The 13,954-nt window shown below is 41.0% G+C and overlaps 1 protein-coding gene across 3 annotated transcripts in view; it reads right to left on the bottom strand.

Moving 5' to 3' along the window:
• Nucleotides 1-13,954, bottom strand: part of LOC120803805 (cadherin-4-like) — a 317,870-nt gene that overhangs the window by 217,562 nt on the left and 86,354 nt on the right. For all 3 annotated transcript variants that reach the window (XM_040152731.1, XM_040152730.1, XM_040152732.1), the window contains exons 2-4: nucleotides 12,282-12,390; nucleotides 9,641-9,724; nucleotides 8,161-8,272 (exon numbers count right to left, since the gene is read on the bottom strand). In XM_040152731.1, the coding sequence (XP_040008665.1) occupies nucleotides 8,161-8,272; nucleotides 9,641-9,697 (169 nt within the window). In that variant the 5' untranslated portion in view covers nucleotides 9,698-9,724; nucleotides 12,282-12,390. The remainder of the gene's footprint in view (nucleotides 1-8,160; nucleotides 8,273-9,640; nucleotides 9,725-12,281; nucleotides 12,391-13,954) is intronic.

Genomic DNA, 13,954 nt, shown 5'->3' on the forward strand with positions numbered 1-13,954 from the left:
GAAGGGCATGGTCAGTGTGACTCTCGAGCAAAGAGAAAACAGCCTGGTAGGCTTATCATTATCCTGCTGGTGTAATCCCTTCACATCCCAGCCAAAGAACAGCCCTTGCTCTTCATGACAAATTATTTTACTAAAGACAGCGGGGACACCATACAGCAACAGCTGCTGTACAGCCTTAATCTGACACTACCAACAAAAAACCCTTCTTAACCTCAGAAAAAATGTTCAACTATGGATGTGTGTCTGTGTGAGAGAGAGCGAGGGAGATTGTTAAGTTGGATTTGACAATGTTATCACTTCAACTGAAATCACTGATCTAATTAACACATTCCTCTCTGTACAGTTTCAACAAAATTAAACATGGCTGTCACAAAAATAAATTGTATTCATCATAAATCAGTCAGTCAGGCAGGCCAAACTAAGGTCAGCTACAAAACACAGATCTGAGATAAATTGATATTGAAAGACTGAGAGAATACAAACAGAAAATAAGACCTAAGAAAAAAACATCATCATGATCAGAAACTAAGAGACATTGAGGAGTCCATCTATCAAAATCATGTCTGGGAGAGATGGAACAACTTAAAGCAACAAAAACGACAACCTAGCTCTACAAAATGGTAACATTTGGCAAGATCATTTTGAAAAATTATATGAGGAAAATTTCACCTAACAATCTCAATCATGAACAGACACAAATTCAACAAAAATTGACAATCCTTGAATAAACAATCAAAATTAATAATTGAAAAAAAACCCTTTGATTATCTAATTACAATGAAAGAAACACAAAACAACATATAAAAAACTAAAATCTGGCATAGCATGTAGACCTGATGGCACCAAAACAGAGTTGCTAAAACAGGGTGGCCCTGAGCTGAGACAGGCCCTGCTTCAGATTTTACATTACAGACATTATGAAAAAAATTGGACAAAATAGACATACCAATATGAATTTGGACTAATATATTTGACCGTGTTATCCAACCAGTCGCCCTTTATAGTAGTGAAGTTTAGGGTCCACACAATCCTTAGAACTACACTAGATGGGACAAGCATCCCATAGAGGCCCTGCATGCAGAATTCTGTAGGTCTATGATAAACATCAAAAGAAAAACACCAACTAATACATGCAGGGCAGAATTAGGCCATTACCCGTTGATTATCAATATTTGTACTTTAACTTTTGTTACATCTCAAATTCAGCCCCCAGGACATATTGAGATTCCAGTTACTACAAACCCAAGAACTGAACCCTCAAAAGAGTCCTTTCTCTCAGCTGGTCCTGAGACTTACTGATCAAATAATACCCAATACTGGTCAACCTCAGACAAGCACTGCTTTCCAACCACTAATCAGAGTAAACCAAACTATTAAATTAAGAAAAGATGCCTACCTGGAACACCAGACAAATCAAACCAAAACTCAAAACAAACATAATTGCTATTTGATCCTAAAACATGAATATAAATTGGCAGATTATCTCTTTACTATCAGAACTACAAAGCAGAGACAGGTCCTGACCAAATACAGGCTCAGTGACTAGAGTCTAACCATAGAGAAAGGACGATCCAAGAAGTCCTGGCTACCAACGGAGGAAAGAATCTTTGGTCACTGCACTACAGTTGAGATACGAATAGAGACGCACTTCCACTTAAAATGTGACCAATATTATCAGAGTGTAATACTTTAGGAAATTTGATTTGTTAATCCCAAAATTCACAGAGCAAGATGACAATGAAAGCAACAGATTCTATCAGGAGAGGGACATGCAGCATATTTAGTTGCACAATATGGGATTGCACGTCACACACTGAGGGACACATAATTAAAACAACATCACTGAATAGGACACATAATTATCTTGATATAGCCTATTATTAACACACACACAGGCAAAACAGGTTTACTGGTTTTTGCCATTTTCTTGTTCTTTTTGTCTATTTATTTATTTGACCTTACTTAATGAATTAAATTCTTTTTTTCTTTTCTCATCTCAGTATTCAATTGTATTATCCTTGACGCTTTGCCAATACTGTTCACCTGACATTCATGCCAATAAAGCCTTCTGGATTGAGTTGAGTTGAAGAGAGAGAGAGAGAGAGAGAGAAAGAGAGAGTGAGAGTGAGAGTGAGAGAGAGAGAGAGCGAGCGAGCTAGTAGTTTCCCCTTGTCATCTTTAGCCTTCACAGCCCATACAGACCATCTGTGCATTTAAGATCTGGAGTCCGAGCAAAGTATTTAAATGGGTTTAATGTCTTCAGGAGGGCCATAACCTTGGTCCTGTAGGACCCCAGAAGGCCCATCATACCAAGGCAGGAGGTCTCTTAACGTACCAAGCAGATGACAAGGATGCAGAGTTCACACACACACCGCAGGGTAACTCAATCTGCAGGAAGTCACCCCCATTTTTTCATTCACATTCCTCTATCCTCCCTCCGTGTCTCCTTTGTCCCTCCTCTCAAAACAAAGGGACGATGTCAAAAATCTCATTAAAAAATAATGGCCTTCACCTGCTTTCTTTCTTTTCTCATTCTCTCCTGCTTGCCTTTCTAATGACCAGCTTGGAAAAACCTGGAGGATACCCACTATGCACAGAGCATCAGACAACTACCTCAGTGCGCACAGCACATTCAACCACAAAACGCACACACCAATCACGCAAAAGCACATAACTATTCCACAGCATGGGTTCCCAAGCCTAACAATATTAATCAAAGGAAACTCCTGCAGGTGTAGCCCCCCCCCCCCAACTTATCTCATAAACCACTCATGTCTACATCTTAACAGGGAAAGAAACGCTAAACCATTTGGCTAAATCATCTATATGAGCCTCTTTGGAAAGTCCACACACAATTCTTTAAAACTGTTGGACACATACATCATGTCTGAGGTTACACGTTAAGTAAATATATGTCAACTGGCTATTTGGAACAGCTCCCCAGGGTCAGATTAGCCTTTGGCCTGAAGAACATAAACCAGCATCTCAGTATGTCCGTAGTGTCTCCACCACTTCACATGACATCCAACGAATGTCAGCCTCATGCGTTTCTGCAATTAATAACCATGGAAAAAGGATGTGTCTGCACCTGACTCTGTGACTGCATATCCTCACAAAAATTAGCCATAGACCATGTAATGGCTCGAACAGCTGGTGAAGAGAGAATAGGGATTTTTGTTGTTATTTTGCGTTATAACAGAGATTAGTTGTTAAATGAGAGGGGGTTGCAGAGACAAAACTGAAGGATTCAAAACAACAGCAAGGGAGAATCAAAGAGATAGGACTTTGCAAAAGATTAGAATAAAGTAAAACAACACAATCCGAAACTAATAAAGACAGGAGAGAAAACAATGAAAGTGATTTTGGCAGAAACAAAAAGAAACAAAAGGAGGCTATATTCCAACAAAGTCTAATTTCCATGAGGATGCCTGTCTGCTATCAACCCTGATAACACTGCAGGCTGTGTCATGAGATTTAGGGCAGAAGGTAAACAGGAAATCAAAACAATCTAATTCTGTTTGAGGGTGAAGGGGAGGAGAAAATTGATGTATTGTCCACCCCTATAGAGCATGTGAAAAGAAACAACAGTTTTTTTTTAATTCAGGCTCCTGCGAGTCACTCCTTCGATGGGGACTTCTGTCCACACCAGCGCTGAAAAACTGAAGTGTGTGTCAGCTCTGATTTTGGGGAGAAGGGAAGGTACTTTTAACCTCAGTCTTTGTGAATTATTAATACCAAAGGCAAAGGATTTTGTAAGGTTATTTGTGATATTAAGCCTTTTTTTCATATGAAAAAAAGTTACGTGCATTAAACTGGGGGTTAAATTGATACATACTGTATATCAACTTCTGCACGTCAAGTTGCAAAATGATTTTTCAGAATACAAAGCCCACAGCAAAATAACAGTCCAGCTATTGGATTTTGAAAAATCACCTAAAGCCTCACAGGAGAAAGCTCCACCAACCAAGGCAAGTGAGACTCATCACCTGGGGCCTTCTGGATGCCCGCTGGAAGAGATTTTTGGAAATAATATCCTGGAAAAAATTACAGTTCCGAACAATTCATTTTATTCAAAATCCAAAGCTCTCTCACCCATTTCTTCTGGTTTCTGGTTATCCTCAAAGTGGGCAAACCACAGAAAATGCTATGAATGTGATGGAATCAAGGTGGTCGAGGTCAGAGATGCAAGGCATGAATTTAAATGCAATCAACTGCATGGTGAATCTCTACTGAATGGCAGCCTATGAAGACACTGCGACAGACATTTAGTGTATGTGCGTGTGTGTGTTCGAGGAGGTCGTAATTTGTATATCTGTGTGCAAAGGTGATAGAGAGACTGAAGGAGTGCTTTTAGTGCATCCGAAAATTACTACAATAGCAGTCCAGAGTCTGGCCAGATGGGTTAAGGACAGATATGGTCTCCTTAACACAGACATTCAGGCAATTTGTTGTGGCTGATGAGTTATTGGAGGGATCTAATTTTGAAAATGGAGCCAAGCATCAGTGGACTTTCTAAAAACAAAGCGATTACTACAGAGAAAATCTCCATTTCCCTCTGTGAAGCTTCACTGTGGCTGTCAGCACCCTTATAGCGCAGGTACTGACATGTCCAAAAAAAGCACATACACGCATCAGAATTGATCAAATCTGTCTTTCAATCCCCTTTACCTCTCTCTCTCTCTCTCTCTCTCTCTCTCGCACACACTCAGACAAACACAGCCACAGTCACACATACAGAAAGTGAGGGCTGCTCAAAACCACCAGTAACCCAAACAAAGTCCAAGGTCAGCAGAGTGGGCTCACTGAGCCGAAACCACCATCCCTGGCTTTCATTACCAGGAACAGAATCAGCAGAGGGATGCAGGGACACATGGGATGGGGTTACGTTTGCTGGCTCTGTTTATCTGCATGAGACTGGCCAGGGCCCAACTCATACTCTCTCGTCTGTGGGATACAAAACACTGCAATCATCATGACAGCATCTACTGTCGATCCAAATATCAAACCTTCAAATTATTTTAAAAACTGACTGTATTTTTCTACATGGATGAAACAGACACTAACAGAATAGAAACTCTGTTGTACTGATTTTACAACAGAGAAAACTGTTGGGGTCTTTTTGTTTGTTTTTTTTATTGTGAATGTGTATGTATGTGCGTGTTTGTGTGTGTGTGTGTGTGTGTGTGTGTATGTCTGTGTGTGCGCATGTGTGCGCGTGTATGTGCGTGTATATGTGTGTGTGTGCGTGTGCGTGTGTGCGTGTGTGTGTGCGTGCGTGTATGTGTATTGGTTATTCGGTGTCCAACAATAATCAGGCCTGGCAGAGTTTGACATCTAATGGTGCCCTGAGCGTGTGAGTGGTAAAGAAGCTGTCGTAGCTCTAATGCAAACCAGACACACACATACACACACAAACAAGATGAATGGGACCTCTCACCCTTTTAACCCATTATCTCACATCTTGAACTCCTGCTGTTTTGTTTTGGTTTTTTGGGCAAATTTAAAACAGAAACTAATTTGCGGCTAAAATGTAAAGAAAAAAACATCTTTTCTGTTAAATCTCAGCCAACATTATCGACACGCAGTGCTATATGATATGCAAGTCAAACTTTAAAATACCCAAAAGCCCTGCTTATAGTCAAGCCTTATAGTATACCAAAAACTGAGCAGTGTCTTATTTTATGTGTGTTTCAGCCTTTAACTTTGGTAACTGGTGGGGGGGTTTTCAGAAAAATAGACAGCAAATCAATTCAGTCAGCAGGAACAATGCAAGTGTGTAGAATTTGTAGTTAATGTTTACCAATGAAAACCCTCTGTTGGCCTAAACACCCAGAATTTTTAGAAAGTGATCTAGATGAACATAATGGTTCATTAAAGGAAGATTAATCAAAAACGAAGTTGTGGAAAACTGGCAATGACTCACGGTATGGCTGAAAATGAAAATGACTAATGAATATGATAGAGAAGCAAAACAAATGATGAAAACATGATAAGATGTCTTTTTTGTTTTATGGTACCATCAAAATTGCAATGTTGCAAAGATTTAGCCTTGGCTTGGTTCTCAGCTTTGGCTTTGTCATCATGTTCGCTGGCTTTTACGTGTTACATTTTTCCAATTTGGTTGTTCAGAGTGACTCAAAATGATAAAATGTGAAATGTAACGCCCTTCTCCTCCCTACTGACCTCCTGTCTAAACTCAGGCATCCTTCCAATCAGGGCAAAAGTCCTAGTTCTGTCCTTCCCATTATTCCCCCGGTGGCTAACATGAATATACAGTACACTGTATATGTTTGTGTGTGTGTGTTTGTGTGTGTGTGTATGTGTGTGCATAAGTGGGTCTGTGTATGACTGGGTGTCATCAGTCCTGCTCCCATCTGACGGTTTTAGGTTAAACAATGTTATTATTAAAGCCTTTCCAGACTTGCTTCCTGCCTCCCTCCAATGACACCCTTACCAACTATAAATCAACTGCCTGAGCCCTGTAAGTCACATACGATGCTTGTGTGTGTGCCTGGCCGCTGCAGCTGTGCTCTGAGACGCACACGAAGACGACACTGCAGCTGTGAGTGTGTCACGACAAAGATGAGCACGCTACTTTAGGAGGGTCCCTTCAAACAACACCGAGGAAACAAACGATAACTGTCAAATGAAAAGCAGATGCTTTGAATGTGATTTAAGGGATTACTCTAAATCAATTAAGTCTGCATGTTTTATGAGTGGAAACTATCACGGTTTATTTGGTCTGATAACACAGCAACGTTTGAAGCTGACTTAAGTATGGTTTATGTTATATATACATAAAAAAAACTAAGTGCGCAGTAAGATCACACTGAGACATCTATTGTTAGTGGTAAATTGTTTTGCTATTACTGAAAAAAACCCTGCTAGACTCCTAAAAATTAGTTTATATCAGAACAAAGACACAGAGACAACATCATCTCCCAGATACTAGATAAATAATGCTCTCTGAAATAAATGGCTCCTGTGCAGCAGTGATCGCTCATTCTGTGATTGTTTGTGATTGTGTTGACACCCCCTGCTGGGCTGAAGACATCACTACCACACGGAGAGTAAGCTCACTACCAGCGACATTGTCCCACATCCAGTCCCACTTCCAGCCAGGCTACAATATACTCAAGTTAATGAAATACCTAAATCAAGCCAATACTTTCCTTCGGACTTTTATCACTCCAGCAAAGGACGAACACAAATGTAGACATAAGAAAGAAACAACCAAAAATTAATATACTGCACCCTATTGTACTGTATATCCTTAGTTTAAAGTGCCTTTGTGTGCATTTGGGTCTGTGAGTATGCGCACACTCCGGAGAGAAAGTCTAGACAGCTGTATCCCCGCCAGGTCTCTCATAGCTAAGGAGAGTGAGAAATGTATACTGTGCAGCTGCCGAAGACACAGTCGACCCACAAAAGAGCTATTGTGCGCCCACAGCAAAACAATACAGCTTAGCTGAGCTATGAGAAAAAACCATTGGGATCGATAGAGAATTGCAATTAGCCCACATTGGCAGGAGCAGTGCCAGATTAGACACAGGATGTCGATTCCATTTCCTGCACTATCGGGCCCTCAAACTTGGTTTGTGTAATTTGTGTAATTGCAGCATCACACATAAAGCTGGATAAGACATAGTGTGAACGTGAGAGCATGTAATATTATAGTAATGAAGACAGTGATAATGATAATAATGTTGAAGAGACTGAGCTATGTCAGAGAGCAAAAATACATTCTAGCTGACGGACTTTAATAAATAGCATGTATTGTATCCATGTACATTTTTGCTTAAAATTTTTTAAAACAGGTTTGTGTGGTACTTTGTCTGAAGCCCTTAGTTGCTATTATAATACCACCACTACAACCGCAGACTAATGCACTGACTTTAATGCACTGATTTGCTCCTGATCAGGTCGTGCGACTGAATTTAATCCTTGAATTTTTCTGTTTCACATCAATTTTCCACATGTGTAAGTGCTACTTCAATAATCTGAAAACTACAGTGCACGACCTGACGTTGAAATAAAACAAGTCACGTTACATATTTCCTTTTCACGGGCCTTAGTCCAGAGAGAGGGAGCTCTTTTACTCACAAAGCAAATCTTCTTTACATAACAGAAAAGAACTGACTTGCCAATTGAAGGTCTCACCTTTAAGTATGCCCTGGCCTTGCAGTACATCCCTTGAAATCAGCACAGAGTAGAAGCTTTGTGAGAAGCCAGGTCGGCAGGGATCTTTGGAAGCATGCTCCCCATTATTCCTCTAGAAGGAAGAGAATACATTGTAAGACACTGTCGATAAACATGGATTCCATTGATTTCTTGCTTCTCTTTGGCTCTGAGCCTTGCAGAAAAGCAGCATACAGCACAAGCGGTTAGCAGAGAAATATTCAACAAGTTTATCAACTATATGCCCCTGGGTAAGCAATTGGCTGATTTTAATAATCACACACTCCAGTGTCTGTGATAAAATGTGCTGTGTAACTCGCGCCATAAAGAAACCAGAGGAGGGAGTGTAGGAATTTTCTTTAGGTACTGTGCTCAGGGTTGAGTGAAAAACACAAAGAACAAAACTGCATGAAAGCAGCAGAATTTTCTCACTCCTGTCGGTGGGTCTTACTATAGCAGAGGGGTCCAGAGAACTAAGGAGGAACTGTGCACTGCATGTGTTAGTGTGTGAGGTGTGTGTGTGTGTGTGTGAGTGTACGCTACTGAAATGATCTGCAAAACAACTTTGCACCCAAAATTTAGAGCTCGCTGATGGTTAAATTGATCTGACCCACTACAGCCACTACAGGTGCAAAGGGAAATGTGCCTGAACACAACCTCACTCACACACACACACACACACCGGTGCCAAGGCAGGCTGTAGTCTGTATGAAGAGGGAGCCATAAGGCGCTAGTTCCTCTCCTCTTGGGAGGGTATAACGCGGGGGTAAAATATCTTTGTGTCGTTTTCCCAAATTTAGTCTCTAAAGCGGCAGAGAGAAAGACTGAGGAGAGCTACTTGGTGCGACGTTGGGAGAAGCCCACCGGCACCGACTTAATTTAGCTCGTATTGATTAAATGACGAGGGGGGAAAAAAAAGGTTGAAAAGCACCTTTCAGCTTCAAAGTTGAAATTATTGTGGGCCAGTGCTTTATAGTCAGGGAAGCCTCACAAAGGAATGTACTGCAAAAATGACTTGGATTAGTTTGAAAAGGAGTAAAGGCCCTTGACGATTAAACTGTGCAGTATTTTTAACATGAGGAGGACATCGCAGCCCAGTGATGAACCCGCAGCGATCCAGAGAGAAAACCTCAGATCAGGATCAGAGCGGAAAACACTGGATCGCCAACTCTCACTTTTTCCTGTATTTTTATTGATTTTTCTTCTCACACACATTGTAATTAATTAGGGGGCCAATTAGCCCACTTGCGGGGAAATAACGACCGGCGCTGCGCTGCTGCAATGGCACGTTGGACCGGCACCGGACTCCATCCGACTACATGACTTTATTCAGGCTTGTGTGTGCCACTGCTTTGAAACCCTGCACCTCTGGCACGCTTGCATCTCGTACTCTCGCAACTCCCTCTGCAAATCACAAGCTGTAGTAAAAAAAAAAAAAAAAAAAAAGAGAGAGAAATCTCACCCAGAATTTGTCAAGAAGAAGGGCTGCTGTCAGGACCAGAGCGAAGTCAGTTCTCATCGTGGCGAGCGAGCGAGTCCGGGATGCCTGAACGAGGAACCAGAAAGAGGGTCGATTCGCAGTTCTTCTCCGACAATTGTTTTATTTCCCCCCCCTGTCTCGGTCAGAGTGTTCGCTACGTCGCTCCCTGCGCTCCGCGAGTGTGCTGCAGCTCTGCCCCGAGTTTCCCCGGCTCTCTCATCTGCAGGTGAGCGCTCCGCTCGGCACCAAGGCGCAGCCAGCGTCACTCTCCAACCCCTCCTATCACCCGGTGCAGGAAAACTCCCCGCACGCACTTAAAGAAACACTCGTTGACGCTCTTTCCGGATGACACAGCCGCGCCGCGGACATCTCTCCGAGGAACCCCCGAGATCCGAAACCCTCTCCTGGTGCCAACTGGAGGGGCTACGCAGGTTTATGGGTGCGAATGACAGAGGGGGGGGGGTCTGTAAACCCTGGTTCGAGTCTCTACGCCCCTAACGTATGGCAGACTCATTAAGCATTAGCCATGAAACTTCGCTTGCAGCTTCACAGGCGTGTAGCTTCAACATCTGCTATGTTCTCTCGACCGTCCGATCCGGGCGGCTGATTGCGCAGACACGGGCGATGCTCATTGACTCTGGCTTTAATTTTCCTCAATATTTGCTCTCCATTATTGTGATGTGAAAAAAAGAAAAAAGAAAAAAAAACCTTACGAGATTAAATGGAGGCAAACTATCGTAACAGACGGGGTGGGCCACGCGCGTCACGTGTTCAGTGGGCGCACGATAGGAGCTGCAGGTGATCTGCACAGGTGGAAAAACATTCAGGAAAGCCTGCTATGTTCAGCCTCCACACTCCTCCTCTACGCTCCATCTTGATCACTATGAGACTACAATCCATTAAAAAAAAGAAAAAGAAAGAAAAAAAAATCATAAAAGCCGCTCATCACATCGCAGGGTTCTTAATCTTATCCCTGTATTATAGTGTCGCAAGTCCCTTCACAAGTATGTGACATATTTAACACTGGCCTTCATTGAGAGAACACACTATTAAGTTGTTTTTCAACTGAACATATATTAATAGCTGCTTTTTTTTAATGGTTTGATTAACACATCATGAGCCAAACGTTTAAATGTTTTGATTTTCCTTCTATTCCAACAGTTTTTACAGATTACTTTGAATAATCAAATGCCATTAGTGGACGTTTGTGGCATGTAGTTATGGATGCACTTTTGAATTATTTATTTTCTGTGATATTCTGACTGGAAGACTACAGTATGAACTACCACGGTCTGCCACACTAGCTAAAACTAGACATCCTTTTGAGAAAATTCAAAGACAAAGTCAAGGAAGCTTTACACAAATACAGAGTTGTTTTGTTGGGAGCTTTTCTATCTATTGATAGGCCTCGTTTATGGTTTTTGATATTTTTTACGACTCAACTCATGGAGTGTTGATCAACAGCAGTTTCCATTTTGTAGCGATGTACTTAACAGTGTCCTACACTTACTCTTACGTGATGAACTCGCCAAATACTCGGCCTACCTTTTTCAACAAATCTAACATTGTCTCTCAGACTAAGAGCATAAAAGAGTTATTTCATCAAAAGAGAAGCTGGACAAAAGGTCAATTCAAGAGGTTTTCAATGTGAATCTAAATGTTTCCCAAAAGCTGAACTTAACTCTCTTTGAACTAAGCTTCTTTTTCCAAATACATGTCTTCTGACAAAAAGGGTTGACGAGGACATGTCCGCATATTACCTTGCATCTGTGTGCACGTGGTTCATTACTACGTCTTGCCGTTAGCAGTTTGTATGAAACAGGTAGCAGTAACAGTGTCTTGTGGCTACATAAAACCTTTCCCTGAACAAAAAGCAGCATAATATGGAGGTCTGTCTATCTGGCTTTTTGGGGCTACTAATGACCGGTATATTCTGCTGTTTCTGATTGGCAGGCTTTTCTCCATATCTGCTTAGTGAGCCAATGGGCTCTAAGCCTATCAAAAAGAATATGATTCTGCATTAGTGGGTGGCTGCTCAACCAATTTCCTCTGTGTGGCATGCAGGCATTTTACCACCTCTCTCATCCCAATCCCGCGGTCCCAAGGAGGAGCTCCATCAATCCTAACTACAGTCCTTTTTATTCCTGATGGGCCCTGTGACATGGTTATGGTTTTTGTCCTGTTAAATGTTGTGATTGGCAGGTCTCTCCCTGTCTCTCTCTCTCTCTCTGCAGTGTGTGTGTTTGTGTGTGCGTGTGTGTGCGTGTGAGTAGTCCCACAGAGGGATTCAGTGTGTGGTACTGTCAGAGTAAATCTTTCACAAGTCAGAACTTTGATGCTAGACAATTTTGCAAAATGCCAAAATGGCAATATTATATATTCAAATGACTTATTCCTATAATATCTGTAAACAGCAACATCAGTGTGATTAGCTAACATAGCACAATGCAATTAGCAATTAAAAAGTTTGGGTTAAGGTACGATTAAGAATAGGGAAAGAAGGTTTGTTAAAAATTATGGCAGTATTTTTCCACTTTTCAATGCAATGTGGGGATATTCAAACTGAGTTGAGCCGCTAGCACTTGCAACTTTACACAGGGAAGCAGGCAAAGGCATTGTTTACCTTGATGACATGGTGGAGATGTGCTGATTCACACACACTGCAGTACAGCCTGTCGCTTGCAACTCTTCATTCAGCTCACCGTGGCGGTTTCTTCCTGTACTTCTCCTCCCTATAATATTTAAAATAAATCAGATGAAGCAGAATACAGTATCTCCATATCTTGTTGTGTAGACCACTTTTTATTCAAGAATAGCACTGCTAACGAGTAACTAAAATACACTGCATTTCCTATAGCTGTTTGACAAGTAAAGCATCCCGCTGGTTTGCCAGCGGAGAGCAGTAACAGCAGGAACTTTTCAGTTTGCATTAGCAGAGGCTCTGATACAGCTGTAAAGCAACTGGTAACCAGTAAAATAACTCTGATATCTGAAAGTACTCAGCTGTGTGAAACTGAACTCCAAACCACAGATATTTCAGGTGCAAGCTACAAAAGGAGGGAGAGCTGAACACAGAGAGGTTTTAAAAACAGTGGCCTCTCTCTAGTTACCAGCATGGCAACACCATGTATTGAGCTGATCAATTTGAGCTTGAGACACATGGCTTTGGTTTGACGAAGGAGGCCATCTCAGGTGGACCACAGTTGGTCCTAACTTACTTACTTGCTTGCTACATAAAGGACAAGGACACACTGCTTCCTGTATCGCTACTGAATGTTGGCATAGCTTGTAAATAGTCGGCTGCAGCAGTGCTCACTATGATCATAATTTCTCAGGACACTGTGCTATGTTAATGACTGTGACAGCCAGAAGACATAAGAGAAACAGTGCTTTTCGACTTGGTATAGTTACACTTTATAAAAATGTATTTAAGTTTTTTTCAAAACTGTATTATTATTAAGTTTCATTTAGTTTCTAGTTTGTGAAAATTGTGTGATTTTGTTTGTACGTTTAAAGTTTTAGCTTGCTCTATTGTCACATTGTTTTAAAACAATATAGTGTACGCAACCAGGATTCCCTGGAAATCAGTTTTAACAGTGAGTTCATCATCCTGATGAAATAACATGATAAGTTTTTAAAATGCATTCTTGTTGAGCAAATAAAACAGCTTTTTTGTCTTGTAAACATAAGACAAGGTAACATATTGGAAAAACAGTGTGGGTTTCATCTTATTCTTTATTTTATTGTAGTTAAGCGTAAGGCTTTGTAAAGACCACTGAAAACGCAGGTAGTCAACCTGAGCAAAATTATTTCCTCACCAAAATACTGCATTCCAAGTAGAGGCTAAAGAGCCATAATTTTTTATGACAGTTATTACCATCTCTCTGACTACCATCCATTAATGGCTGAGGACTGGACTTTTGTTTTGAGTCAGGGAAGCGCAGACGTTACGTTTAATTTTTCCATTTTCCAGTATTAAATAGAGAAAGAAATATTTAACTGGACAAAGATTTTGTTCAAATTTCAGTCCAGCAGTACATTGGTATTTCTGGTTTGACCACAACTCATATATATATATATATATATATATAAAATATACACACATACACACACACACACACATATATATACATATACACACACACACAGTATATCTATAGTATATGCAAGATTATATATATATATATATAATAATACATATAATCTATATATATAGTACATATTGTATACAGTATGTATACTGTATCAGCACTGTACGTAGCATGGAGTTGGGACACAGTATAAGTCTTTTCTCTG

Source organism: Xiphias gladius, chromosome 18 (genome assembly GCF_016859285.1).
Source record: "Xiphias gladius isolate SHS-SW01 ecotype Sanya breed wild chromosome 18, ASM1685928v1, whole genome shotgun sequence".
Lineage (NCBI taxonomy): Eukaryota > Metazoa > Chordata > Actinopteri > Istiophoriformes > Xiphiidae > Xiphias > Xiphias gladius.